Source organism: Melozone crissalis, unplaced genomic scaffold (assembly GCF_028551555.1).
Source record: "Melozone crissalis strain CALT ecotype California unplaced genomic scaffold, PUWL_Pcris_2 ptg000013l_1, whole genome shotgun sequence".
NCBI lineage: Eukaryota > Metazoa > Chordata > Aves > Passeriformes > Passerellidae > Melozone > Melozone crissalis.
In genome coordinates this window covers 34,794,205-34,822,110 of record NW_026535791.1, presented here as the reverse complement: position 1 = coordinate 34,822,110, position 27,906 = coordinate 34,794,205, and the positions used below count along the sequence as shown (strand labels likewise).

Here is a 27,906-nt window from a genome sequence, read left to right as displayed (position 1 = left end):
TCTTGAACTGAGAGACTTTTTATTTTTCAATGAATTAAGTAAAAAACAGCAGCAGCCACCCAGAAACAGTCTTGGCTCTAACTGAAGTGAAATTTGAATGTAAATGGTCCTCCTCCAGAACCAAAGGGGTTGAATCCTTGCCACGTGTTCCAGCTCCTGTGGAACGGGTTGTTGCCGCCCTGCTGACTCTCCGCATCCAATGGGTCCTCTCCCGCATCAAACTTCCGCCTCATTTCTGGAGGAAACAAAACCCAGGTGCAATCATGGCACAGTAATAACAGGGCTTCCCCAGAGTACTTCAGCTGCTGTTATAATCTAAATGCAGTTTGCAATAGCACTCGAAGCAGAAGGAGACACACACATCCTTGACATAAGTATATCCAGAGTTGGTCAATCCTAGAAATCTCTATAAGACGTTATCCCTAGAAGACACCTTCAAAATATAATTTCTGTTTGACTTTTAACAAAAGTCACTGAATCACAGTAAGTACAGATTACATCTGACTTCACGCAACAGACTGGATACAAGTGTTAGTGTACTGCTTTCTCAAGATGGGTAAGGGCAGGAAGGGAAAAAGGGAAGCTGAAATGCTTGTTATGACTCACACGTTTGTTTTGACCTTGATGTATAAAAAAGTAACTAAAATAAGAAGCCACTGCATCATTACCTGGGTCAGTGAGGACTTCTTTAGCAGCTGCGATATCGATGAATTTCTTCTCTGCTTTCTTTTTTTCTTCCTCACTCTGGAAGTTATCAGGGTGCCACTGGGATGCCAGCTTTCTGTAAGCTTTTATGATTTCTTGCTTTCGAGCATTTCTAGATGGATAAAATTACAGATAACTTCATTTTCTGACTGCACAAATGCCACACGAATGAAGTTTAAAATAAACACTGAGACACCAATTAAGAGCATCAAGAAAGTTATGAGGTGCTGTTAACCTTCTGCAAGTGGCATTGAGGACTCTACACAAAACAAAGGAAGCAAGCTGCAACCTTAAGCCAAGATTCCTCACTCTCTCCTTCACACCCATATACTTCTCCTGGAAAGATGCTACTGCCAGTGACTGCAGAATATGGTTCTCAGTCTGAGGAATTTGCCATCAGATGAATAACAAAAACCAGATCAAATTAGTTCCCAATTGGAAGGACGACCAAGACTAGTCCAGAACTTTGCTTGCTCCTTATTATCAAGGGAAGTTGTTCAGTCAGTCCTTCCATATCTATCACACTATCTGCCACAATTTTTGTTACTTTTAGTAATTGTTGCCAGTCTTCATTTCTTCCCCAACTCATCCATATGACTCAGGGTCATCTATACTAATAATTTCTTCCCAAAGAATTTATTTCCTCTCTTCTTGCTGTTTTTCCATTCTTTCTAAAGGAATTGTAAACAAATGCCACTTTACAAGCTGAACATTAAAAATTAGTACAGCAGAAGAGTGAAGATAGCAAGATACAGAACAAAAATTAACACTCAGCAGAACAAATTCAAGTGATCAGCCCTAGAAGTACTGGTTTAAATAACCACCTTTCACATCATCATCTCTGGAATTAGTATCTCACCTTTTTACTCCCAGGATTTTATAATAATCCCTCTTCTGTGATTGCTTCAGCATTCTCTGGGCACGTTCCAGCCCTTCCCGAATCTGTTGGTCATTTTCACTATTGGCTTGAGCAGTCTCATAGTCTTTAATAGCTTTTATAAAAAAAGGCAACGAAAAAAGGTTTTATTACTCTAAAAACTTCCAGTTAAAGAATTCAGCCACTCAACAAAACTGAAGCTATGTCATTACCATACAGAAACAGCAAAACTTTAGTTTCAACATTACATGTTTTGGGACTTTTTCTTAAATTAGAAAATAATGGAATAGAGGAAATTCACTTTCACACATAAATTAGGTAATTTTCTTTCTTTAGTTTCATCACACTTGTGGAAAATGAAAAAGAAGGGAGGGTACCAATGTAGGTCACAACATTCTCTGGACATTACTACAGCCATAAGGATGAACATAATGCATATCCTGGACTGGGACGAAGACACAGAAACCAAGAAGAAAGATTCAGCAATTAGTACTTGAAAAGCTCACTGCACATTAGTCCCACATTGTTGTTCAACTGCAGGATGAATTAACCAGAGCCCTGAAATGAATACTCATTCTTCTCCCCCAGTCTGCACTCAATCAACACAATACAAAGTCTCTTCCTCTTTAGTGACTATAAAGACAGATTTCAGACTACCAGTAAGTTCATATTGTTAGCAAAAGGCAAATATTGGCTTTTTACACCTCTGCATGCACAACATGCAAAGTTATATTTTAGAGGTTTTTTTCCCAAAGGCATGCTCTCACTTCTACTTCAAGAGTTTCATTCTCAGGAATGAAAGGAAGAGACGACAATTTTTAAGAAATTTGAGGTCTAGGCTTCTTTAAGTAAATTCTAGTATTACTGCAAGTTCTTAAGACACCAAGTAGATATATTCTTTAATGTCAAAATTTATCAAGGGAAGCAAGTTGAAGTTTTTAATAAGACTGCTCTTCTTTCACTGTTACAATAATCCTCAAGCTCTCATTCGCAGATCCAAGTCTCTTAAGTTTCTCAAGTTAGACACAAAGTACTTGCATCAGATTATTTCCAAGCAGATGCTATTTCTCAGCAGGTGTTACATTTGTTTTTCACTGTTTCTGAGCAAGACAGCAGGAAGTGCTAATGAATTTGTATTACCCAGACATCTGATACCACTGCAATCTTGTTTCAGTTACTGAAAAAACAACCCTCCAAAAAGTATTGCCAGAGCCCAAACAATTTCCTAGGCTACTACAAATCAAACAAAATTTCTATTTATTTTCACATCACAGGACATTGCCTTTGCTGCTTAAAGCATTCTGGCTTCTACTTGTATTTTTAATAATTAGTCCAGTCAATAAAAAAAAAACCCCAAAACAGGAGTGTGCACTAATATCTGTGCTGAATATATGCTATCAAAACTAATAAAAGCAGTGAAAATGCAGGGATTTCATTATGCTGCTTTATTACACCAATAATGTTAAGCCCCACTGAACTTCATCTGCTTCAGGTAATACTAGGAGGGGCTAGGAGAACATCCTGCCAAATGCAGCTTAGATTGCTCAGCCTCACTGAGCACCACATCACCATGGTGGGAAACCTGCTCAGGAGTCAACTACCTGCCATGACAGTATTAGATTCCTCTTCTTTTTTGCTTAATCAACTCCTTTATTTAAGGACTGCAAGCATTAAGCACAGGGGAAGGTGTTTCAGTGCTGCACACTGCAGAGGGAATGCATCCAGCACACTCTGCAAGTACACACTGCCCTTTCCCTCTTTAATTTTTATGCTACCCTTCAGTGTAGGGATTTTCCTCTTCCAGAGAGCTAATTGCTCTCTCCATCTGAGGGGTGAAGGTTGGAAGCAGGTGGAAAAGGATGGCAACTTCATGACTACAAGAAGTTTGCTATAAAGCCAGGAGACTTATTACTAATTCCTGGTATGTCAACTGAGATATTTAATCAATTCTTTTGAGTCACTATTTCTAAAAGCAGTAGTACCTCACAAGCAAACAGAAGAGTCACTGCTGCTTCTTACCAGCCTGCTATTTCAGGAAACTTCCTTTCATCCTGCTCCATAACATGAAAGGAACAACTATTTCCCAATGTCACTTTCAGTTTAAATACTTCAGTCAAATCTAACTCTCGTTATTTCAATACAGGAATCTTCATGATATCTCAAAAGGTAATGATATTGTATCTCTAAACAACTTTGCTGGCTTTGGTATCTTGCCTGAGTTTTTCAAACGGTGACAGATTAATTCTGTATGTGGAATGATGGCCAATTCCCCATCAAATATGAGTAACTGCAGACAACCTACATCCATGCCAACACTGTTACAGAAATAACAAAACCACTTTATGCTCTTACTGAAACCTCTACAGTAGTAGAGTAGGGAGGGGAAAAAAAGGAAACACAAAAATTAGTATGTTTTGACCAATTTTGAAACAGCAAGGCAGGTTTTTTCCTTTTTTGACAAAACTTGTGCTCTAGATAGCTAAGACTCCTGTACTTACGAGGTATGCCAGAAATGGAGTCATTAAACATCTGTCTCCGTAGACAAGCCCTGCATCCCATGTGATTATGAAGTAATTAAAACCATCTCATGAACACAGATATACAAAGTGAACTGCATCTTGAACACTTAACAATAATCACCTTCAAAGTTCTGAATTACAAGCACTTTGAAATTTCCTACCTCTAACAGGAAAATAGGTGCCTCCAGCTTGAAAATATTTTTGAGGGAAGAATGAGAATTATTTTGCCCCTTTAAATATGAGAGTACAATTTTAATTGCTCTGGTGTTCTCTATGGCAAAGAGAAACCAGCCATCAAAAGATAAATGAAGACACCTCCAGGCAGATGAACAGTAATGGGCTGCAATGCTGTTGATGGAGGCTCTGCTGGAAGGCAGAGTATAACCACATCCACCTCGCTGCTGTCAAGGGCAGGGGGAAGGCACAGGAGATGTTACACAATCTGGAGAAGCACAGTTCTGCTCCAGCATGGCTCTTCACTTGGAACCAGGCTAGGTGAAGCCCAGCATGCACCAGCACAGGAAATATGCTCTCCCAGACCCCAGGTATGTGCTCTGTTTCCTTATATCCTGTAACAGGGAGGCATTTGCCCCACACAAGACCAGGTTGGCTGGCTGCATTTGTGCAGAACCTTGTTAAAAAACTTTTCTTTCTTCCCAAACGCTACAGTTTGAGTCACCCTCCCTGGAGGTATTGAAAAGTGATGCAGATATGGCACCTGGAGACACCATGGTTTAGTGGTGCACTTGGCAGTGCTGGGTTCATGGCTGGACTTGATAATCTTAGAGGTCATTTCTATCACTCCATGTAATAGGATGCATTGTACAGAAACTCCATATGGAAAATGCAGCCTCAGGAATAGAATCAATTTACTCTCTGAGCAAGACTACAGAGATCCATGCAAGGAGAAGCAATGGCTGTTACCTTCCTCTGCCCTCAGCACATGCTAGGGAAGAGAACAGTATTATTTCATGCTGCCATCTCAAGACATGAAAATGGAGCTCCTAAAATGGATTTACATTACCCTAACTCTAATTACCTTTTACCTAAATGCAATTCTCTGACATTGCTGATTACATAAAATGTCTCTGAGTTGAGTAATCTGCACAGTCTCATAAAACATCCTGAACACAGGCCACTGTTGTAAAGACAACTCTGCTGTAGATAAAACAAGTACATTCCACTTACACTAATCAAGGCAAAATTACCACCAAGTAGATTTGTAAATCTGCAACTACCAGGTCTAATTAAGGATAACATGGTGTAGAATCAAAGTGCATGGTAAAAAAAAAAGCCTTTGAAACACTGACTACATTTTAAACATTTTAAGCATGTGCCAATGGCATAAAAGTGTACCTTCTTCATACATGTCTTCTAGCAAATAAGCTTCTGCTCTGTCTTTCAGGGCATTCACATTGGTTGGCTCCAGCTGCAGAACTTCCGAACAAAGTTTGATGGCTTCTGTAGCCTGCTGATTCTAGAGAGGCAAAAGTAAAACCAAACTCATGTAGTTGTGGAAGTTTTGTTTCATGTTTGTCTTGAAGACATTTAGAGGGAGATAAGCAGAATTACCTTTGATAAGCAGTGACAGATCCTTTCTTTGGCACGAGTAGAATAAACTGGGACTTCTGGCTCAGTTTTCATTACAGACTCATATTTACTGATAGCATCTTCATACCTGTTTAAATCATAAAGCGTAATATCATGAAATGTAATCACTATCTCAGGGTGTTGTGTTTTATTTGAAAATTCTTAAAATTCACAGATTCTCCCATCCTTCTACCAAAGGACCTTCCCTTCAATAGCCTTAAAGTTGAGGTGTGAAACAACAGTGTAAAGAAAACTTGCAGGCACTTCAAGAATTACATTCCCATTCCCTTCTCTGTGGTGAGAAACAGAAGAGCAGGCACTAGGCCTGCACTCAGGCTTATGCACAAGGTAACAACAGCAATCCTTCACAATGCACAGCCAAGGGTCTCCAGATTTGCCTCCTGTCCAACATGACACTCCACTTCAAAATAAGCATCTCCCCCACTGCTACCTGAGATGGACTCAGTTCTGCGCTCACAGTAAGAGTCCACACTATCTGCACACTACAAAAGGTACCTATTCACAGAGGTACAAAAAAGCTCCTTATGCCAGTTTTAATCAGACAGATGTTTTCTCCTTTTCTTCTCACAAGTCACACAGTCAAGTGTTATTTTGCTGTGAAGGCCTCAAAATGCTAAAGTTACATGGCTTGAGTGAGAAACAGATTAGAATATCTACCTAAAAATACAAGAGTGAGACTGAATTCACGGGTTGCTACAAGTTAGAGAAATGCAAGCTCTCAGACTCCCCGAAACGTCGCTGATGCTGTATTAAATAAGCAAAAAGAGTCCAAATTCTGGCTTAATAAAACTGGCATCAGTTCTGTTTATTCATACTCCTGATGTGCTTCATTTAAAAAAGCCACCTTGACAATATCTAATGATTTGTTCAGGGTCCTTATCGCTGGATGTCATGTGCTTGGGAACACAAAATTGAAGTAAAGCAAGAACTACAAGAATATGGAGGCACTGTCTATCATTGAACAGGGTGCATGACAGAAAAAAAGCTTATCAGTCAGAACCACTTCTGCCATCAAGGCACTGCAGAGTTACTAAGTGGTTTTAGTTTTAAGATATGGTCCTTTCATCACAGAATAGCTGAAGTTGGAAGGAACTCTTAGACATCTTCTCATCTAACCCCACTGCCCACACAGGGCCACCTCCAGAAATCTGCCTACAACTGTCCAAAAATGCTTTTGTATAACTCAAGTGGGGAGACTCCATAACCCCCCTGGACAACCTGCACTAGTGGAAATGAGGCAGTGTAAAAAGCATATCTTAATGTTTCAAGGGAATTTCATGTTTCAGTTCGCACCCACGGGCCTGATCCCATCACAGAACACCACCGAGCAGAGCCTGGCTCTGCCCTCTTTGCACCCTCCCTTCAGGTACCTTGATGAAATCACCCTGTAGCAGAGAAGTCTCAGGGCAAACACTCTCAGCCTCCCCAGCCTTGCCTTGCAGAAGAGAGATGCTCCTTGCCTCCAATCTTAGTGAAACTTCACTGGACTTCATCAGTAGTTTCATCTCTCTTGCACTGGGGAGTCCAGTGCTCAGGTGGGGCTCCCATCAGTGCTGAGTAATAATATATGAGAGCTGAAAACTCCCATCCCTATGTTTGTCTTACTACCTGCTGCAGAAAGAAGTTAAGTATGCAAAAGGGACAAAGTGGCATCAGAAGGAATCAGAATAGAATAGTTGCTATGCAAGTCAATATTTATTTTAATTGTAAGTTGAGAGCTCTGCTCAGTACCCACTTCAACTGACACATGCAAAAAGCATCGCTTTAATCAGCTCCTCAATCAGTAAGTTGGTGCCTCAATTGTGGGGTTTTTCTATTTTTTTTTTCCTTTATATAGCAGTGAATACTTACCTGCCTTCTCTGATGAATTCCTCTGCTGACTCGATCTGCTTATTGAGTTTCTTTACTTGCTTATAGAGAGAGAAGCATTGCTTATGGTCTTGGTCCAGTTTCAGACACTCCCGGACCTCACTTTTCACAGGGAGGTAAGGAGAAGTGGAAAAAAAAAAAAAAAAAACAAAAACAAAACAACACACCTAGGTCACCACATACTATGAAATTTTACCAGGAGACATAATGCTGCATTTATAAACTGTTCAGAATAACACTTGAGTTCTTTCCCAGATCTCTCCCTTCATCCAAATATTAATATAAAGTAAGACCAAAAAGAGTATTCCAAAACATACAGGGATACTTACCTGGATTTGGTTTTAATTCTTTTGTATTGTCAAACACACAAAAGATTAAATGCTACACAAATAAATGACTAAAGAGCTGAAGAGTACCTTTGAAGAAAAAGGCACTCTGTGAAAGAAATTATATTCAGCAGTTATCAGATGAATAGATAGGAAAATTACCACCAATTGTAACTCAGATATATTACAAAATTCCTACATTCAAGTGTATTTTGTGTCACTTGAAACAGAAAGCTCAACTAAGGCACAACCCTCCTTGATGGAATCTCAGCCAAGCCTGAGGCTGATGTTTCACTGTGAAGAATGTTTAATCAGACTCTGATTAGGGAAAATGTGCGTCAAAATAGTCCAAAGTCTAAAAAAAAAACCCCAAAAAACCTCCAGAATGCAGTCATATGAGGGAATAAACATTATGGATCCCACAGAGTCTCGTCATAGCACAACCACTATGTCAATTTCAGGAAGAGATTACAAAATCTTATTTTGTTCCTAAGCCCAGACAAAAATATCTTCCAATTTGAAAATAATTAGGCCTTTAAGAGAAAGAAACTAAGGGAAGGACAACAGATAGCACCCAGCAAGTTCAAGAGCTATAGAACTCTTTCTCAGCATATCTCATGATGCAAAAATTAATGGTATCAGATAAGAATAAAGGAAAGAGGCTTATCCCTTTCTTTCTGATTCCGTTCTGCTCTTCAACAGTGCCCTCAATCGTGCTTTTAAATACCACCTACCCTTGAAATCAGTGTGCAAAGTGACAGCCACCTCCCAAAAGTCATCACAGAAGTGACCTATGAGCTCACAAGATTAAGTAGGCTCTGGAAAGGGAATGCCTAATGCAAACCAATTAATTTCATGTTTACTTTTGGCCAGTTATAAAACAAACTTTTGCAAGCATAATCACATGCAGTTTCCACCTGCCAGGAAAGAAACACAGGCTTTTTCCGTTCTCTTCACCTTATTGAAGTGACTCTGTGGCAGAAATAATATTGGAAGGATTCTGGAGATGAAGGCAGCACATCTGAAGTTATGATTGGCACAGAAAACACTTTGTGCAATAGGAAGAATTCCATCATTTGTGCAGCTAGGCACAGAACACAAACTGAACAGTTCAGACTGGGCAAGGGCAGTTATCTGCCAGATTGACAAGGGACATATGGGAATAAGACCTTAAATTTAACTCAGTGTGAATAAAAGGACAGGGCATTATCAAAAAGTCATCCAGGACTGTCTGCAGGAATGAGAGGCAAACAGCTCTGCACCCCAAGCTCTTCATACTTGGATGCTCCTGTACTTTTTATTTATTCTTAAGCTTGTAACATAATGTAGACATCTTCTGTTTGCACCTTAAATTCAACAGAGGTTTTAGGTTAAAAGAAAAATTCCACTACAGGAAATTTAGAAAAGCATTTCCTTCTAGGAGAAACACAATGAAAACAGCACTTGTAAGCAACTCTGATGGAGAGGGACTCTGGCTTCTGTTTAAGGAAACAAGGTGCCTGGAACCATTGATGGCTGGTCTTGCCAAGAACACACACGGGTTTCTTCACTGCCAATCCTTAGTTTCTAGAATGGAACTCCCTTTAGCAGATCTAGACCACAGCTGATTCTCCATCCAAACCTCACACAAGAGATACTTCGTGATTCATCATTACTTACATAATTGTATTTTCTGTCTCAATTATAATGATTAGAGCAAATAGTAAAATTACCTGAGAGATAATTCATGGTCCCCCAGCTGATAATATATTTTGCTGATTTTATAGAAGGCTTCAGTATTATCATTCTTTAATTTGGCAGCAGCTTTCAAGTCACTAATGGCTTTGCTTGGTTCCCCTTCCTTTATGTAACACTCTGCTCGAAGTTCCCGTAGCTCTGCATCCCAAACACAAACCTTGAGAAATCAAAATTAAAGCTTGGTTTTGGTCCATAACACTTCTTTTGCTCCCCAAAAGAAAACTCCCATTTAATTTCACTTTGCCAACTGCAACAGCATAAGGTTCAAGCTGCATGCAGAGCTCATGAAATTAGCATCTCTGCTTCCTGGTGGATGCTGTGATGCACCTGCCCAAATAGAAAAACAAAGGCCTGAAAATTTTGTAAATGATGCAATGAACTCATGCAGAGAGATGAATTAAATCTACTGGCATTGCTTAAACTAGGACAGTCTGTTGAGCCTCCAGGAAAGGATACCAGAATCATAAATTATTGTATCTTCCCAAAAGAATAGAGGTAATGAACAGCAAGGACCAAGCTGTCGGGTGTTCTCCAGGAAGAAGCCTGTGGGTAAGATGCAGCTCCACCAAGTTTGACCTTAATATCTGGATTTTAAGAATAAAGAGAGGTAAAATTGTCACAGTAAGGCAAAACTAATTACTCATGAGGAACTGCCTATCAAAATTTGATTTAGGGAATTAAATCTGTCTAAGTCTTATCAGTTGTTTGGAAATTATCTTCTTAGAGGAAGCTTTCCTGCTTTTCCATGCTACCTCCCCAATTCCTGCACAATTCATCACCAAAAGCACCAAGGTTGTAAACTCCAAGTCAACAGCACTAATTTGTATGTGCAGAGTCATTTCTATATTACACAAAAAATGCCCACATGATTAGTTACTTACACTTGCACTATCAGGCTATTTACACCAATTAAAATTCAACAAATACAGCTACCTAAGGAACAAGATGAAAATTCAGCTAGCTACCTACATTTTTAATTTTGTGGGGTTTTTAAAAATCTTTTTTTACTTCATTTTCTCAAGACTAAAACTCTCTGCATATATACAATGAAAAATCCAGATTAAAAAAAACCTGTAACTCCTATACTTGGCAAAACTTTACTGATTTCAGAAAAGCTTCTTCCCAGCTTCCCCAAGAATAACAAATTGTAGAAAAACAGGAAAATATAATCAATAAAGTTATCTGTAATTGAAATTTAACTGAAGTATCTTTAAGACAGACTATGACTTCTTCTGCAGCTAGTGCTCAGCCCTCTCCTCTCTCCAATACTATTACAGACCTATAGTGCTCAGCAAAACTAAACTGGTTACACCAAAGCTATTTTCACATCAGTAAAGAAACTATTAAACAAAAACAAAGATGTCAGAAGCTCTTACTTTCACAGTACCATTTGACTTAACACTTACTGCCAAGATTTCATCAAGAAGAGAAATAGCAGCTCCATAATCCTCTTGCTTGTAGGCAGATAATGCCTGTGAATGTAGGCGCTGCAGCTCATCAGATTTTGTCAGCTGCGTCTGGGCTTCTTTTTCCTCATTATTGCTAGGATTGGATTTGAGCTGCAAACATGAACAAGAAAAGAGACTCAAATGCTTGTTCAAGGATCTCTTTCAGTCCCATAAATACTCATATCATGGAGAACTGACTAAAGCTGAGATTAAAGTGAGTTTCCAAACTCCACTGTACGCATTTCTACCTCGAAACTTCAGAAGAAAGAAACATTTTGAGATTCAATGCAAGACGTCAGAAGTCAGAGAAACCCAGTTCTTCATGCCTGATCAATCATCACTGGACACATCAAACACAACAGTCACTGTCCCCCATCACCTGCTGGACGTTGTGGATCTCTTTGTAACCCAATTAATTCACCTCTGCTATCAGCTATTAAACGCTGCACTCCTCAGCAGCAACAGACAGTGTAATCACGTGGCCTAATTCCATCTCTCCCTTTAGGCACTATACATATTTACAACTTCATAGCAGAAATAAATGAAACATGTTCCAGACAGTTGTTACTGTGAAGTTGTGTTTCTTACATTTTCCTCACAAAAAGTGGCTGCAGCAGCAAGTTAAGTGGCTACAACCAGGGAAAAGACTCAGCTGGGCAGTCATGCATTCAGTTTCCTACATAGTTTTAAACAAGTCTAACATTTTGTCTACAAGGACTCTCATTTCTCTTAACCCCTCTCTCTGAGCAAGTGGAAGTCATTACATTGTACTTGCCTCTTTCATTTAGGCAGGTTTATCTTTTCAAAGAAAAAGTTTAAAAATATCTTTCAGGCAACTTTACTATCACCCAGGAAGATACACGTGGCCAGAGACAATCTTAGCCACTCCTTTGCAAAGCCAGGGAATTTGTAGCATTACTGTAGCTTGAAAGAAGCACTGACTTCACACTTGCTGCTGATCAAAACGACTTTCAAAGTTTAAAAGGGACAAATCAGCATGACTTTTTTTTGTTTGTTTTTAAGTAAAAACTTGTATTATCTTGCATTCTATACACAGAATGTGAACTGAAGTCACTCAAAGACATCCAGTACTTTTTTCTTTCCCCATTTATCTTGAAGTGGCCACTTCTCTTTTTCTCACCAGTAAGTTCTTGAAAGACATGTATTTTGTGCTTATGTGTCTAACATAATTCAACTTCAGCCCTCAGATGTCCTTTACCAGAATTTCCCCTGGTTCTACCACTTGAGTATATGAAAGGAAAGAGCCTAAATGTTATACCAAAATCATGCACAAGTCCCACACTTTGTCTTCAATTCCTCTTTAAAAATCTTTGTGAACCCTATGCAATTTTTCAGTTCACTTGGCAAAAGTCAAGTTGTACCGAGACCTGAAAATTCTCCTTTATTCCCTATATTGTCTTTCAGCAAGAGGAGAGGAATGTGATCAAAAAGTTGTCTTTCTTTGTAAGATTCCCAATGTAAGTCTCACAAAGCTTTTCTTCTGGTTAGAACTCTGCCTACAAGCCCTTGATGCTGTGCATCCACTCTCTCCCTAAAACCTGGAGCTTGTTGCAGAGGCAAATTTCTACTCCTGTAATTTCAAAAAATACCAAGTCTACAAAACTCTCTGAAGTTCTGAACTCCTTAGTTCCAGCAGACTTGTTTGATTTCTTTCTTAATTTCTCAGCATTTCCTCCTCAAAAATTAAGAGCCTTTGGTATGGATAAGCCTTACACTTCCATAAAAACTTCCAACACCACACTCCTTAGACTCACGGTATGTTTATATTGGAGAAAATGTCAGTGCAACATGAAAAGCAATGTTTCAATCATGGAGACAAGTCCAACAGTAACCAAGACCATTTGAGTCAATCAACCTAGGTAATTTTAGGCAGCACAACATGTCCAGTTAAAGACAGGGAAATTTTTCAAGGTATCATTCAAACAAAAGTCATTGAGCGTGTGCTACAGTATGATGAAAATACACACTCATAAGTTCCTAACAAGTAATAGCATATTGCTATGATGTTTAAATCAGTAATATTAACTAAAGCAAAAAGCAGCCAGCTCACTCAGTTTGTGAAAAACATCCTGAAGGGAACTGAGGAAACTTCCATGGTTTGTGGTATCTAAAATCAAGACATCCATGCACTCAAGGACAGTGCACAGATGAAAGCCCTGCACTGGTAACATATCAGGTAACACAGCTAAAATGTCAGACAGATGAAAAAAAAAAAAAAAACCCAAGGAAATATTTAAATAACTTTTATTCTTTAGCTCGGAAACTACAGATGATCACTGTAGCACAGAGGAATGTATTTGGAAATATCTAATGCTATATTAAATGTCTCAGATGGGGTTAAGAGAGCCTCAAACAGCCAACTAGACTGTCTAGTAACTTAACCCAATTTGATTAACTTACAGTGCCTTAAGATGGCCTCTCCCACCTACATCCAAAACAGCACTATTACACATAACAACCAACCATGGAAAGCTGTTGCCCAATGTATTTTGCAATAAGCAAGGGTTTAGATGAGAAAGCAATTTGCAGATGCACAGAGCTCAGACAGAGCTCAGTCTCTTAGTCTTGGCTGACACCTAGTGGAACTAGAAGCGGCGCCTTCAGCGCTGAGCCTTGAAGTGTTTGTTCTTCCAAGGCAGACAGAACTGTCTATTTAGGACACCTCCATTTACAGTATTTATTGCAATAAATTGCACTGTGTTACAGTCTGTCTCAAGAGACTAGAATCTGAAACAAATATAACAATTTCATCCTTTCCTCACTTTCCAATAGACAAGGCAGAAGTTCTGCTCTAATTCTGTACCTTCTGTAGAATTCACCAAATGCTTTTTTGAGCATTTCCCCTGGAACATAAGCAGAGTCACTGACAACACTGAAAGGCACATACACAGGGCTGCCAGCATTTGCATTGTTTTTGTCACCTTTCCAGAAGGCCTTCCATCAATGAAAGCATGCCAATATCCCTTTTATTTTCAGTCAAAATCACACGCTTACAGGTAAAATAAACATTCCAGGGCTTTCATGGCTCAAGGCCCTGGACATGAATGTTGATGCACCCTCAGATCTGTCCTGCTGGCTTCTGTTAATCAGAAACCACTAACCCAAAGAGAAGAACTTGATATTAAAGCATATGAACACTAAACCAAAGTTGTAGTAGAGAAATAATTACTATTCATACATCATGAGCAACAACTTCGTAAAATCACCAAAGGAATTTTGCTTACTCCTTGTTTCACGTGGAAAACACTACCCATGTAAAACATATAATCAGCTTGATTCATCTGTAGGCCAAAAGGAGAGGCTTCTAGAAATGTAGTATTGCTTAATATGAAGGCATAAGTCTGAATCACACCCTGTAGCCAAACCTCGTGATTAATTTCAGCCAACAGGAAAGTACAGAGTACAAAAAAAAAAAAAAAAAAAATAGCTAAAAATAACACATGAAGGCTGAATCTCAAGAGGCTCAGCTCCCAAAAAGGAATACTGTATCCTTTGCAGCTAGGCATTTCCACTGCCTGCTCTCACACTAGCACTGCCTCACAAGGCAGTCAGTGCCAATATGCCAGAGAGGGCAGGAATATACAGACAAACTGCTCAACAATCAATCACTTAAAGATATTTAGGGTGCGCACCATGAAACCTTCTCCTGATACTATGAAATTATATAGAAAGAATTTGAATATATGAGTTTTCTTTCCACATTAAAGGACAGGTTTATTGTTTTATATGAATAGTTATAACATTTCTGTAAGTTCTACACAAAGCCACTGGTCTGACAAGCTGCGAAAGTTTACCTGTCATCCTTCCCTCCATTTAGATGGGCTGAATTTTTCTTGCCTTCTCTCCCTCAAAAATGATTGCATCTCCTAAATTATTGAGACCTTTTTTTAAGGAACATGACTACAAGAGAAGGAATGAGAAATCTGCAAGATTTAGAAAACAAGGAAAACCCCTCAAAGAAATAGGTATTTTACTTAAAGATTTCAAGGTATGTAGCACAATTTAACCCACTCCACACACAAACAATTTAACCTATTGCAAATTACTACTTTAGTATTTACTCATTTTGCTTGAATATATTGTACTTAACTGAAAATTATGCTCTTCAAAACAGACCACTCTAAGTACACAGACAATGTTGTTCATAGAACAAAGGAAAATAGAAGTCAGATTGAGAACTAATATGCTAATTTCCTAAATTAGCTTCTGGGAAGAAACTCTGTTCTACTTCTGACTTAAAGCCTGATTGAGTATTGTAACTATTTGACTGGCCAAAAGCAGCAAATAAATTTTTGCAGCAGGTCTGGCAATAGGAAAAGAAATTTTACAGTTGACTGGAGAAACAATTCCATACGCAGCATTAAGCAATACTTCAAGAAACAGTAACTGCAAAGAGATGCACACAGAGACTCCCATCAACCCTGCCACTGCATGACTGTTACTGCAGCAGCTGCGTCCTCGGTTCATCCGAGCTGAACGACTCTCTCCCACCTTTGCAGACAGCAGGGCTGCGCCACTCTCAGACCACACACTCCTAAGGAACTCACTGAGGAAAAAGCAGCCAGAGGTGCCATTGCTACGTGAACGTGAGAATAAGCTGCTGGAGCTCTGCTACAGACACAAGAACTGCCTGGTGCATTTCTACCTGCAAGAGCCATTGCTTGTAGCTGTCCTGCAGAACATACAGAACAATCACTCCAGTTTTGTCATCCACACTTCCTAGTAAGATTTCCATTAAACAGCTGCAATCTGGACCACACAGCTTCTTTTTTCATCAGTCTCTTCAGAGACAGCCAACAAGACAGCATCTGTTACTTTGCAAATTCCTCTTATTTTGGCTAAAGGGACACACCAGCTGTTCAAACTAGCGACTCTTGAAGAGCAAGCAAGAATGAAGAATGTATCTTATGTATACTCATATTTACATGAATTTTGTGCAATAGAGAGGAAATTTAGATTCACATTCATTGAGAGCTTTTTTTTTTCTGGGGTTAGCTCAGTTTAGCTTTGCAATATAGGGCTGAAATGCACAAAATACCCATCAAAACTAAAAACAGCCCAAGTGAGTTTTAGGTGGGTAATATCCAACTACTTGTAGCTGGAAGCTGCACAATTCTTGATCACGAAGAGAAAGTACTGTCAGATATGCACGAACATGGAGAACTCTGCAGATTAGGAGACAGAGGGATGCCACTGAAATGTACTAATTTAACTGCTCAGAGGCTAAACTAACAGTCACCAATTCTTTTGCAACAGGTGAAAAGAGACAGGAACCTGCAAAGGTTGATCCATGATGCCCCTAGTGACTTCCCAGGGAGACATCAATACGGTGATGTAAACCAGAGTTCAACTACATCACTATTTTCTGAATGGAGGCTCCTCCCTTCAGCTCTCAATAAGCAGAGATCATGAAGTATCAGGCACACACAAGAAAGACTTTCCCAAGTGCTCCTTTGTTTCAGACAACACTCCATTCCATCTGCATCACTATACTGCAACTTCACTGGTCATTTATTCATACAAAGGTTGCTTAGCTACTATGCCTGCAAAGAACAGGAAAGACAAACTCAGGCCTAGATAGCACATACTCTATAGAGCATCAGAGCTCAGATGTGACCTTGGCTCAGAAGCCAACCTTCAAAAGTAGTGATGTAGCTCCACACTGGTCTCCAACTTACCACATTTTTAAAGTCATCCTCTGCTTCATCAAATTTTCCTTGCTTAAGCAATAAGTGTCCTCTTTGTAATCTTGCCTGAAAGGAAACATAACTTTTTATTTATATAACAAATGGGAATTGAGCAAAGTATGAACACAAGTTTCATTTTAGTATAGCTAACAAGCTGAAACAGGGATCGTGACACCCATTCTTTGTCTTTTTGATTTAATAATGTTCTTATAAGGCCTCTTCAATGGCAAAGGATTGCTCTGCACCAGAACTGAGGGACAAAAAGCAGACAATTGTTATGAAAAGAACTCATGTAAGAAGTTTCACAAATCAAAGTGAATGGGACTTTACACAACTTTCCTGATTATAACTGCTTACATATTCAATAGCAGAAATAATAAACAATTCACACATTTAATTATTTCATTAAACTCTCAGAATAATAGAAGCTACGTAAAAAAAAAGTCAGTGATTTAGAAGACTTTGATTTCTAATATGAATATTTTCATACAACAGTGAATTTAACATTTGCTCCTTTGTTGTCAACCATACAGGACATACCACTGCCCACAAAAAGAGAATCAGTTGGAGAGGACTTCAGCATCAGTTTCCAACCAGCAAGGCAGTCTCCACATACAGTACATAGAATGAAGAAAGGTGTAAGCAGATCTGAGCTTGCAACAGTCACACAGGAATGCCATGAGATTAGGACAGTTACTGTGGAGAACAGATACCTCAAATCTAACACTGATAAAGACAAAAAAACCCAGAGGCATCTGTGTGCTTTCTTGTCCCAAATGGCAAAGCCTTGGTGAACAGAATGACCACAAGTGAGAGAAATGTTTAGTATAAATCCATGAACTTAGTTAAACTAGTAGTTGTTCAAATAACTGTCTAGACTGTGCTCAACATTGTTGCAAATTAAGTCACACACAACATTGCTATTATTTGACCCACTTTAAAGCCTTCTGAGGGACAATCTTTGCTCTTTTCCTGTTGAGCAAAGTCTGAAAAAAACCCCCAAACCTTCTTTGAAGCAGTTTTTTTACACTTGAACACTCTTCAGTTCCAGTAATACTTACTGATGTGAAGTCCTGCTTTAATTCAACCACTTTACTTAAATCACGAATTGCTGCTTTAGATTTGCCCATGGCTAAGTACACTGTGGCTCTTCTGTAATAAGCAATGTAGTTCTCAGAGTCTCCCTCTGCAAATGAACAAACAGTAATCAGAATGATATCTCAAAGCTACTGAAATTTCTGGTACAATGGAACTGTAATGACTAAAAATAAATCACCTGACTTTTAAGCTCCTGGAAACAATGGTATACATTAATAAGACATAAAATTTGCAACATTATGCAAGAAGTATTTTCTATGCAGTTTAATTATTTAACAATAAAGACTACACAAATGCTGTAAAAGCCAAATAATTGAGAGTGAGGGTCAAATATGCATGCGTTCTTCTGCTTTATATGGGAGAACGGCCTCTAGGTACTAATGCTTTACCTCCAGCTGAAGGCCTACATTTGAAAGCACATTAATTCATCATTTTCCAGCCCAGGTGCTGATCACCACATTGGATACATGCAAATACTCCCAAAATTACTAATATGTTAGTGCAATGTCAACACAGACACTAACTCTTTATATCATTCATTGAAATATCAGCAACTTCTTTCCTTACTAATAAAGTGGGCACCAACACTCCCTCCCACCAGCAGACAAACGTACACACACTATCAACATGAAGGCTAACTTCAGGGCCCACACATTCCATATTGTCTCTTGGTCAAAATTCCAAGATGCAGCAATTTGAACACTCTCCAAGCTAGCACATACTCCTGTACAAGAGGCTAACATCAGTCTCTGAAAACAAAAATAGTATTCTTAATATTCTTCTGTATGCAGTATTTCACAGAAACAGGTGACAGTTACTGTGGGCTCTAAAGGAAAAGTAACCCAATGTTGAATACAGAAAACCTTTTACTACACTATTAAAAACATAATAATCAATCCAGAATTTGCAGACAAGAACATCCACATCTGAGGAACAGAAGTAGTATTTTTCCTCCTCACATCATTTGAGGTTGAACTTCAAAATAAATGGAAGAAATAGCACCAACAAAAATCTTATGATCGTCAACGAAGTTTCATAGCTGGCCACCTCCATTACCAAGAAGAAGCTATCTGCACTCTTCCTCTAAAGTATCTTGGTTGTGAAGATGCTAATCTCCAGAGCTGAAATTTAATAGGCACTGCCATGCTGTATGCCTCTTTGTATGTCAGCATTATAAACATCAAATAAATTCAGCTGTTAATACCCTTAAAAAAAGGCAGCACTGAGCCCTAAAGGTGAAGGCTAGGTACAAATCGACAGCTGAAATTAAGGAACTTGATTAATACACAAAGGATGAAAGGTAGGAAAGAGCTAACATAGAAAGCACATTCCAGCACCAGATGATTATCTGACACAGTTTTGCCTCAGTACTTCAGCAACAGTAATGAACAGCAGTTGACACCTAGACAGAAGGCATAAGCTGGGATGGAAGAAAGAGTTGAAAATTTAATAGAAGAGAGGTAATATGGACAGCTTCTCATCTATTTCAGATGTTTGCAAAAAAACCAAAAACAGACTGGCTGAGGCAAGACAGAAAAATCTTTACCTCACAGTCTACAACGATGCAGTACAGCCAGGAAAGAATTCTTACCTCCTCACAAGCACAGTTGGCAAATCATCTTTAAAATCTTTTTGAAAAGGCAAAATCCAAAGAAGGCTGATGAAAATGAGGCAATCAGGCTAAAATCAGCATCCAAATAAGAATCCCATAAAGGTCACAACTGAGGTGGTCACACCATATTTGTACAAGCTGCTCTAGCACAGCTGGCAAAGCAGTGGGTTTCACCCATGCAGGCACCTCACACCACTGCTGCCTCTACAACACCACCAGGACCCTCACAGCCACACACTGAACTGGTCTGGTCTCCTCATCAATCCAAGTCCAAGTTTGCCAACCAGTTATAAAGGAAAAAACCAGGCTGTAGCACTAACTGTGCACAGACCCCACAGAAATGCTTTGGCAGTGACATACAAACCCAAGGAGTAACAGACTGCATCTAGGTGGAACAAGGAACTTCCATAACAGAAAAAAAGGAAGAAGTTGCCTCCTCCATTCTCTCTATATAAGGGAAGTTGATCTTGGAGAATGCAAAGAAAATATTAATAACTCAGAAGCAACCCATGTTTCCTTTACATCTCACTATTAAACCAAGGCATAAATTAAAAAGTATCAACAGCACAACTCATCAATGTATAACATCTTAGCAGTATTCTTTTCACGGAGAAAAAAAAATGCACTTGTACACATTATAACAAAGTCCAACAACTTAAAACAGTACTATGCAATTAAGAAACTGTAGTGTTAATGGACACTGCTTTTTACTGGGGCTGTCTCTATGCTTCAATTAAAGGATTTTAATCAGCTAAGTTGCTTTAAAATTCTTAAAAGCAAACATTTAACTTCTCAGTTTGCTGGAAATGCAGAATACCAAACAAGAACAAACTGACTATCTGACTACAAGAGAGGGACAATTTTGCTCTCCACAGCCAACTCAGTATCTCAAACTTGCAGCATCAGTTTCACTGAGATACCACCTACTTCAAGATTTAATTAAGAAAAAATAAGAAGAGAGAGAGACTATTTTAAACATTGAATTTTTTACAGCACTGGATAGGAGAAAGCATGGATAAAGTCAGCCTTTCAAAGACATATTCATACTTTGAAAAACATCACAAAGATGAAACCTGATCTTGATGGGATTAGACAGACAGGGAATACCTCATCAAATAATATCAGAGTAAATTATAATTCCTTTCATGCAGTTAGCTTCTAGAACAACAGTGACTGAAGTGTTTATGTATCATGTAGTTAATTTAACAGTTCTCTTTTATCAAAACCAAAGCATAAATATTCTACTGCATCTCTGCTGGCTTCTGTCCAAACTGCTGTATAAAGATATCCCAAATTCTGCGATTCATGGAATGCAATTTGCAAGAAAGCAGGATATTTAATGAAGCAAACAGTGGGAAGAAGCCACCCAAAGGTACTTCAGTACAAGAGTCACCTCCCTGAGATACATACCTATAGCCGCATGAAAGTGAGACAAAGCATCTGCCAGCTGCCCAGCAGCCAATAACTTCTTCCCCATTTCAAGTTGTTTTTCTACTTCTGCATTTATTCCACACTCAGCTCCTTAAAGAAAAACAAAAAGATGAAGGTTCTGAATGAATAGTTTGATTACAGCAAACACATACAGTGATAATACAATACATGGAACAAACCATTATTGACAGAGGCAGAAGTCACATCCTCCTGCACTCCAGGTAATCCCAGAGGTCTTTTCCAACCTAAGGGATTCTGAGACTCTGTAAAGCACCCTGCAGTCTAATAACCTCACAGCATGTCCCAATAAGGATGCATCAAAGTATAAAGGACATTGCTTTGCACCCCACTGTGACAAGGCACCAAATACACACCCACACATTCAGTAACACACTCTGACTTTCAATTCCAGAAGGATCTGGAAAGGACTCGTAACACACACATGCAGCAAATACAAACAGGTTCTAAGTTAAAATTCATGACCCTGATGGTAACTTCATACTTAACTGAGAACTGTTTGGCTATTAGAGATTGGCTTCTCATCTACTACACTTGTCTCATCTTTATAATTTCCAGGGCAAACTTCTCCAGGACTGCAAGTTTAGACAAACAATTAAAATTCTCAATCCTTTTTCCTTTAACCAGTAGCATGAAAACCATAGTAAAGTGGTAAGTCTTTGAAGTGCCAGTTTGAGTTTAAAGCTAATAAATTGCTGCTGCTCCACCAACAGGGTAAGACTATTGAGAAGAAATGAGCAGCCAAGTGCAGGTACATGCTGTACGTACATCAACTCAGCAACAGCTTTTCCCTTTGTCCTGCTTCCTGCAGTCTTCACATCAGGGCAGAATTCCATACAAATTACCCACCAGCTTATGACTATTAAAAAACTTCCACACTAGAAAAACTTTCATTTATTAAGAGAATACCCTATGCCTAGATTTAAACAAGGCAATATATTGAAATCCTGAATAAGCACATTATATTAAAACCCAATGATTTATAACTTATTTCACTCAGGTTTTGCACTGAGCTGATTCAGATAGGCACTTTAAATACAAAAATGCAGCAGCATTCCAGAGTTGTTTTTTAGAATCCAAATAAAAATGTTATAGTACAACTGATTGAAGGAAAGTATATTCAAACTTCTCACAATGAAGGTGGTTAAACCACAGCGTATTTTTAATGAACAAACAGTAATTTCTTATCACCAAATCATCACGACTTTAGATGTAGGAGCTCTCAACACCTGGGACCTTAATTTATTTTTTCCTTTCTACACCATGATACAGCTCATAATTCTTTTAATTCCACATTACAAGAAAATCCTTGAGCTGTCTCTACTAAAATGAACAAAATCCCCTCTACATCCTCTAGAGAAAGTTCTATCTGCTAAAAGACTGACAATAAGTCAGCACGCTGGATTCAAGGGCTCAACTCAATTATTTGTTTTAGAACAATGACAGAAAGCAAATTTTTTTTTAATTAATGGAAATTCCTTCATGAAGTCCCAAATTTCCAGTGAATACTTTTTGTTTAAGTAGATGGAGTTAAAACTGCCTACATGATAGGTAATGATTATTTGAGGATCTTACTAAATGATTCATTTTAAAGTCAATTCTAGGCATATAAAAAATTTATTCCTATTTTATGTGTCCAATTTGCAGCAAAAAAGGACATTCTTCCTTGCCCATTTCCCTTCACTAGCTTAAAGCTTCAATCATCAAGTAGTCCAGTGTCCTTTAAAATGACAAAGCAAGTACATGAAACAATAAAAAAAAAACTAAGAACTGAAAAACAGCCTCACCACAAATTCCCCTGGCTTTGGAAGTAAGCTAGCAGCAAAGCAGGCATAAAACTATAAACAGACTGAAGTATTTAACATGACCTAATATCAACTAAAAACTCTTCAATTTCATCCCTCCTGTATTTCCCCCCATACACAAACACCTGAAATCTTTCAAAACTTGTCAGCTGGGAGTGGTAGCCTAGAATTGGGCTATAAATTGCTCTTTGATGAGCTTTCCATCTACTCAAATATGGCATTCAATTCCCACAGTCTCAACCATCCTTGTTTTACATTCAGTCACATCAGGATAGCTCCAAGAACACATTTTGCCACAGTAAGATGTACCTACCCAATTTAGTGTCTTTCAAACATGTTGTGTACAGGACAGTTTTACAGTTACATAATACCTTAGGTGGAAGAGCCATCTTTTTCCTTGAAAATAATGAAGACAATTGCTCAAACAAATGAGAAAGGTGCCCACTGATAGCAAACAAGTAATAAAAGCAGGAGCAACATGAATAAATAAAGAAGCAAATGGTGAAGTCCTCTAGATTCCCTGTAAAATACAGTAAACTATACATTAAACCTCAGCTCTGCAAGCTGCTGAACATCCTAAATTGGTGCATGAATCTCCAGGAGCAGCCTGCATCATCAGCCTAACCACGATGAAAAGTGACATTTACCGTAACTTCTCAGGAACACTCTGCACTGACCCAATGCTTGAGCTGTTTATTCACAGAAATCTATGCTTACTCATTTTCTGGCTGTAGGCAAACAATTGCTCTAAATAAAGCAGCCCACAGTAGACATTTGAAAACTGATAACATAAGCACAGGAGTCCAAGGACTCAAATTCTCTGCCACCTGTTTGGGTAGCTATGCACTCTTTGGTCTGGGAATGAGCCTAAGAAGTAAAGTTCAGCTGGAGCAAAAAAAAGCCACCAAACCCCACCCCACAGAGCTCCTTACAGCAGGTACACATTGGTGAGCTGGATACTACAGGCCCAGCTCAAGAAGCTCTGCATGCTCCACCAAGAAACTGAACTTACCCAAGAGATATGCAAGGTTACAATTTATTTTTAAAAACTTCCATGTATTTTCATTTGCATATAATTTCTAAAGACTGCCTAAGTGTTAAATATTCACCCTGGGCCTCAAACAACCATGCACATGAGCTGTTAAATCAAAGTCAAATATTCTAGATAAATTCAGAGCCTGTAGTCCTTGCAAGTCTGGAGCAAGAGTCTGAGAGTCAAAAAAAAAAAAAAAAAAAAAAGCCAAAACAACACAAAGAAACCAAACAAACACAAACCCCCAGACTATGTCCATATAATTGGTACTAACCCTGACAATTGTTCAAGGGACAACAATCAGAAGGTGCAGGGAAGACAAGCAGGTGCAGCTAACCTGTTTTTCCAGTTAAATACACTCACTTCAAATAAATTATAACTTCCTGGCAGGACTTTTGTTTTATTAGGGTAATTGGTGCTAATGTGTAGGCACCTAAGTCTACAAACTTGAATCATATCCCTGTATAATCAGTTCCATCCACACTGCAAAGAACTCAGGAAAGCCCTGCAACCTGAGAACAGTTTAAAAATGTTGCATTTGTCCACACATTCCTGTTTTCCCCCTGTAGAATTTCCACCTACTTTTTCCTAAATCTTGTTCCCAAGCTGAGTAACAAGATTATGAAAATAAACAGAATTCGTTCCTGCTGTGTACCAAAGGTGGTTGTTTCAACGATAAAGCAGCAGCATTCATGTCATTAATCTTAACTGCATTCATCTAAACCTTTATTTTTTCCCCACAGAGGAACTTAATGATTGCCTTATCTTGTCAGGAGAGTCTGCTTTTGCAACATTTTTGTTATCAGAATGACCCTGAATCTCAAGTTTGCTGTTATTTTCCAACAGCTTGGTTTTTGCTTTAGGTGCATTTGCTAACACGATTTTCAAGAATTACACTGAACTGAGTGAGATACAAACAAGCACCAAGAGTTTCAGAAGCCACATTTCTGAGGTTTACAAGGAGCCTCAGAGCATACAGTAGAGATGTGTGCAACTTCCACCCATCAAGTTTTCACTCCCTCCGTTTGCAAAGGAAGTTGGTAAACACAGCAAAGACCGGCAGCCAAAAAAAGTCCCACCCTCAAGTAGCCTTTGTATCTGGGGCCAAGAAAAAAAAACAAAAAAGCTCCCAAACTTAGGGGGAAAAAAAGGTGAGGGGAGAAAAAGAAACACTTAATGCTTGTGGCCTGACAGTAACTAACTGGGCTCTGTATACTCAGAGCCCATTTATTCTTCCCCATATTACATTTCCTTTCTCCTGCTACTAGTGAGGAGAGGGGGGAAATGAACAACACTCCTTTATTCCTGCTCAGCCACCTCTTTTTGTTGTGATTAGTGTGGACAAACAGCAGAGAAGAATGAATCTTCCCAAAAGAGGATGTGTGCCAAATTCATCACAAATTGAGGTGAAGAGGAGGAATCAAAAACGTTTTTACTAAGTGTATTTACCAGCCAGATATAAATAGTATTCCTTGCCATCAACTGTGAGATACAAAATTAATACAGAATGACTCTTCCAGATTCATGAATCAGATGACAAAAGGCAGACTTCTATTATCAAGACATCAAGATACAAATTTAAACATGACTATGAACACCTTTTCAGCTCAAATACCAGTAATATTCGTGAGGGAAAAAAATATCTAGATACTTAAATAACATAACCCCCCCCCAAATTCTCTAACTAAGCATTCTGAAAAATTAACTCCTAAACTAAGAAGTTAGTGAATTCAGTAATTAAGATCCAGTACTACCATTTCTCAGTTTAGTACTGTACATCTTTATTAACTGAAGTTAAGACAATGTCCCTCAAACTAGGAAATGTGCTAAACTCAAATAGCCATTTAACCACACACCTGAAATAGGTTGGCAGCTCTAAATTAAGAATCCTCAGCAGGAGCACCACATTCTAAGGGGGAGGGGGGGGAGGGGGAAACAGTATACTCTGACAAAAGTTACTATTTGTCTTCTAACAACACTAGAATGCATATTAAAAAAAAAAAAAGGGAACTTGACACCACAGTGCGTGGTCTAATGCAGGGTGTCTTTCCCACAGTATGTTCCTGCTGCCACCTGGCCAGCTGAACTATTTAGTGTATCAACTGAATTTTTAATGTTAACCTATATCTTCCTTAAGCCCATAGCCTTTTTCTGACTACTGATAGCTTCAGTTCCACTTCCATCTGCCACTGGCAGGTAAAGAATGTCCCTGACTGTAAGCACCATTCTACAGCAGAGTTAGGAAATTAACAGCAGTCTGTGAATAAAAGTCTGGCTACACAGGTGCTGCTGGCAGGATACTATGAAAGTAAATAAGCTACACAAAGCACAGATAAGCTGAACTTCAAATACTAATGGCGAGAGGTGGAGAAAAAAACCAAAACCAACAAAAAACCAACAGAAACCATAACAACAAAACAAAAACAGAACCAATACAACGCAACCATCAAAAGCCTCAGCGAATCTCCATAAGTGCGGTTCTAACACTGGCTGCGGCTGAGAAGGGCAACTGGAAAAGCCTTTGAACTTCGGAACTACACGAAATCCTCACGGGAGCGGGACATTCACTGCTAGCACAGAAGGCCACTGCTGTCACCCAGCTGCACTCGAGGACACCAAGGCACCCCAGGCCTAGCAGCGGCGGGCGGCAGCCCCAGCCCGTCCGGGAGCAGGCCGGGCAGCGCACACACAGCGAGCCACTGCCAGGATCTGCCACTAACCCCGACAGGTCGCGGCAGCGGCCGTGCCCTCGTTCCGCAGCCCTCGGCACAGCCCCGAGCGCTGAGCTGGCAGCGCCGTACCTCCCTCCTCACACCCCTGCCCAAAATATGCCCCCTCTCAAGACGACACGGGCCCGGGGAGCCGGCGGGGGGGTGTGGGGTGTGCGCCCCGCCGCCATGGCGGACACCGCGCAGCCCCGGCAGGAGGGACGGAGGAAGGGAGGCCAGCCACCGCCACCGCGGCCGAGGGCCCGACCCCGACGGGCCGCGGCACAGCCCCCCTCGCAACGCAGCCCCACAGGGACCCCGGCCCGGCTCACCCTGGTACTGCAGGTCGAGGAGCACGAGCAGGAAGGGCAGCGCGGAGCCCAGGCGCCCGGCCGAGGCAGCGGGGGACACCATCTCCTCCTCCGTCGCCGCCCCCGGTCCCGACAGTGGCGGCTCCGGGCCGGGCCCAACCGAGCGGCGGCTCCAGCTCCTCCGGGAAGGGTCGTGGGCGACGCTGATTGGCCGCGCCGCGCGCGCCCGCCCCTGCCTGGCGCCCGCCGTCGGATGTGAGGGAGCGGCGCGAGCGCGCCCGCCCCGGCGCGTCGGCCCCGCCCGGGCGCGGCGCCTCACCCAACATGGCGGCGCGGCCGGCAGGGGCCCTCCGCAGAGATGGTGGCGGCCCGCCCTGGCCGCCCGCTGAAAGGCGCACGGGGCATGTGCCTGGCTGCGTCTGCATTTCATCTCCTGTCTCTTTGCCCTCTCCTGCCCTGCTCGTCTTGACATCCCTTGAGTGAAAAGTAGTTAACGATTTGCCCAGAGAATTACAGAGACTGAAAGTCGGATTGGGAAATACAGCCTTGCCTTATCACAGAAGCACGGAATTTCCTGAGTTAGGATCCATCAGGGTCATTGAGTCCAACTCCTGGCCCTCCACAGGGCATCCCAGGAATCACACCATGTGCCTGAGAGAGTTTTCCAAACACCTCTTGAGCTCTGTCAGGCTGGTGCTGTGACCACTGCCCTGGGGAGCTGTTCCAGGGCCCAAACACCCTCTGGAGGCAGAACCTTTGCCCTGACACAAGTCCAGGCCATTCCCTCAGTCCTGTCACTGGTCACCACCAGAGAAGAGATCAGTGTCTGCCCCTCCTCTTCCCCTCATGAGGAAGCTGTAACTGCAATGGGGTCTCCCCTCAGTCTCCTCCTGGCTGAACAGACCAAGTGACCTTAGCTGTTCCTCATATGGCTTCCCCTCCAGGCCCTTCATCCTCATGGCCCTCCTTTGGACACCCTCTAACAGCTTCATGTGTTTCTTAGATTGTTGCACTCAAAACTGCATGCAATATTCGAGGTGAGGCCGCACCACTGCAGAGTGGGACAATCACCTCCCTATACTGCAAAGCA

General features: G+C 40.3%; 1 protein-coding gene across 1 annotated transcript; it reads right to left on the bottom strand.

Moving 5' to 3' along the window:
* Nucleotides 1-27,007, bottom strand: DNAJC3 (DnaJ heat shock protein family (Hsp40) member C3). Its single transcript, XM_054272114.1, has 12 exons — nucleotides 26,838-27,007; nucleotides 20,921-21,031; nucleotides 17,862-17,986; nucleotides 16,792-16,866; nucleotides 11,051-11,203; nucleotides 9,620-9,801; nucleotides 7,564-7,683; nucleotides 5,674-5,779; nucleotides 5,458-5,578; nucleotides 1,565-1,697; nucleotides 669-817; nucleotides 1-235 (listed from the first exon to the last, which is right to left on the bottom strand). Exons 1-12 carry the CDS (start codon nucleotides 26,917-26,919, stop codon nucleotides 78-80), a joined length of 1,515 nt encoding a protein of 504 aa, XP_054128089.1. The 5' UTR covers nucleotides 26,920-27,007; the 3' UTR covers nucleotides 1-77.
* Between the last annotated feature and the right edge of the window lie 899 nt (nucleotides 27,008-27,906).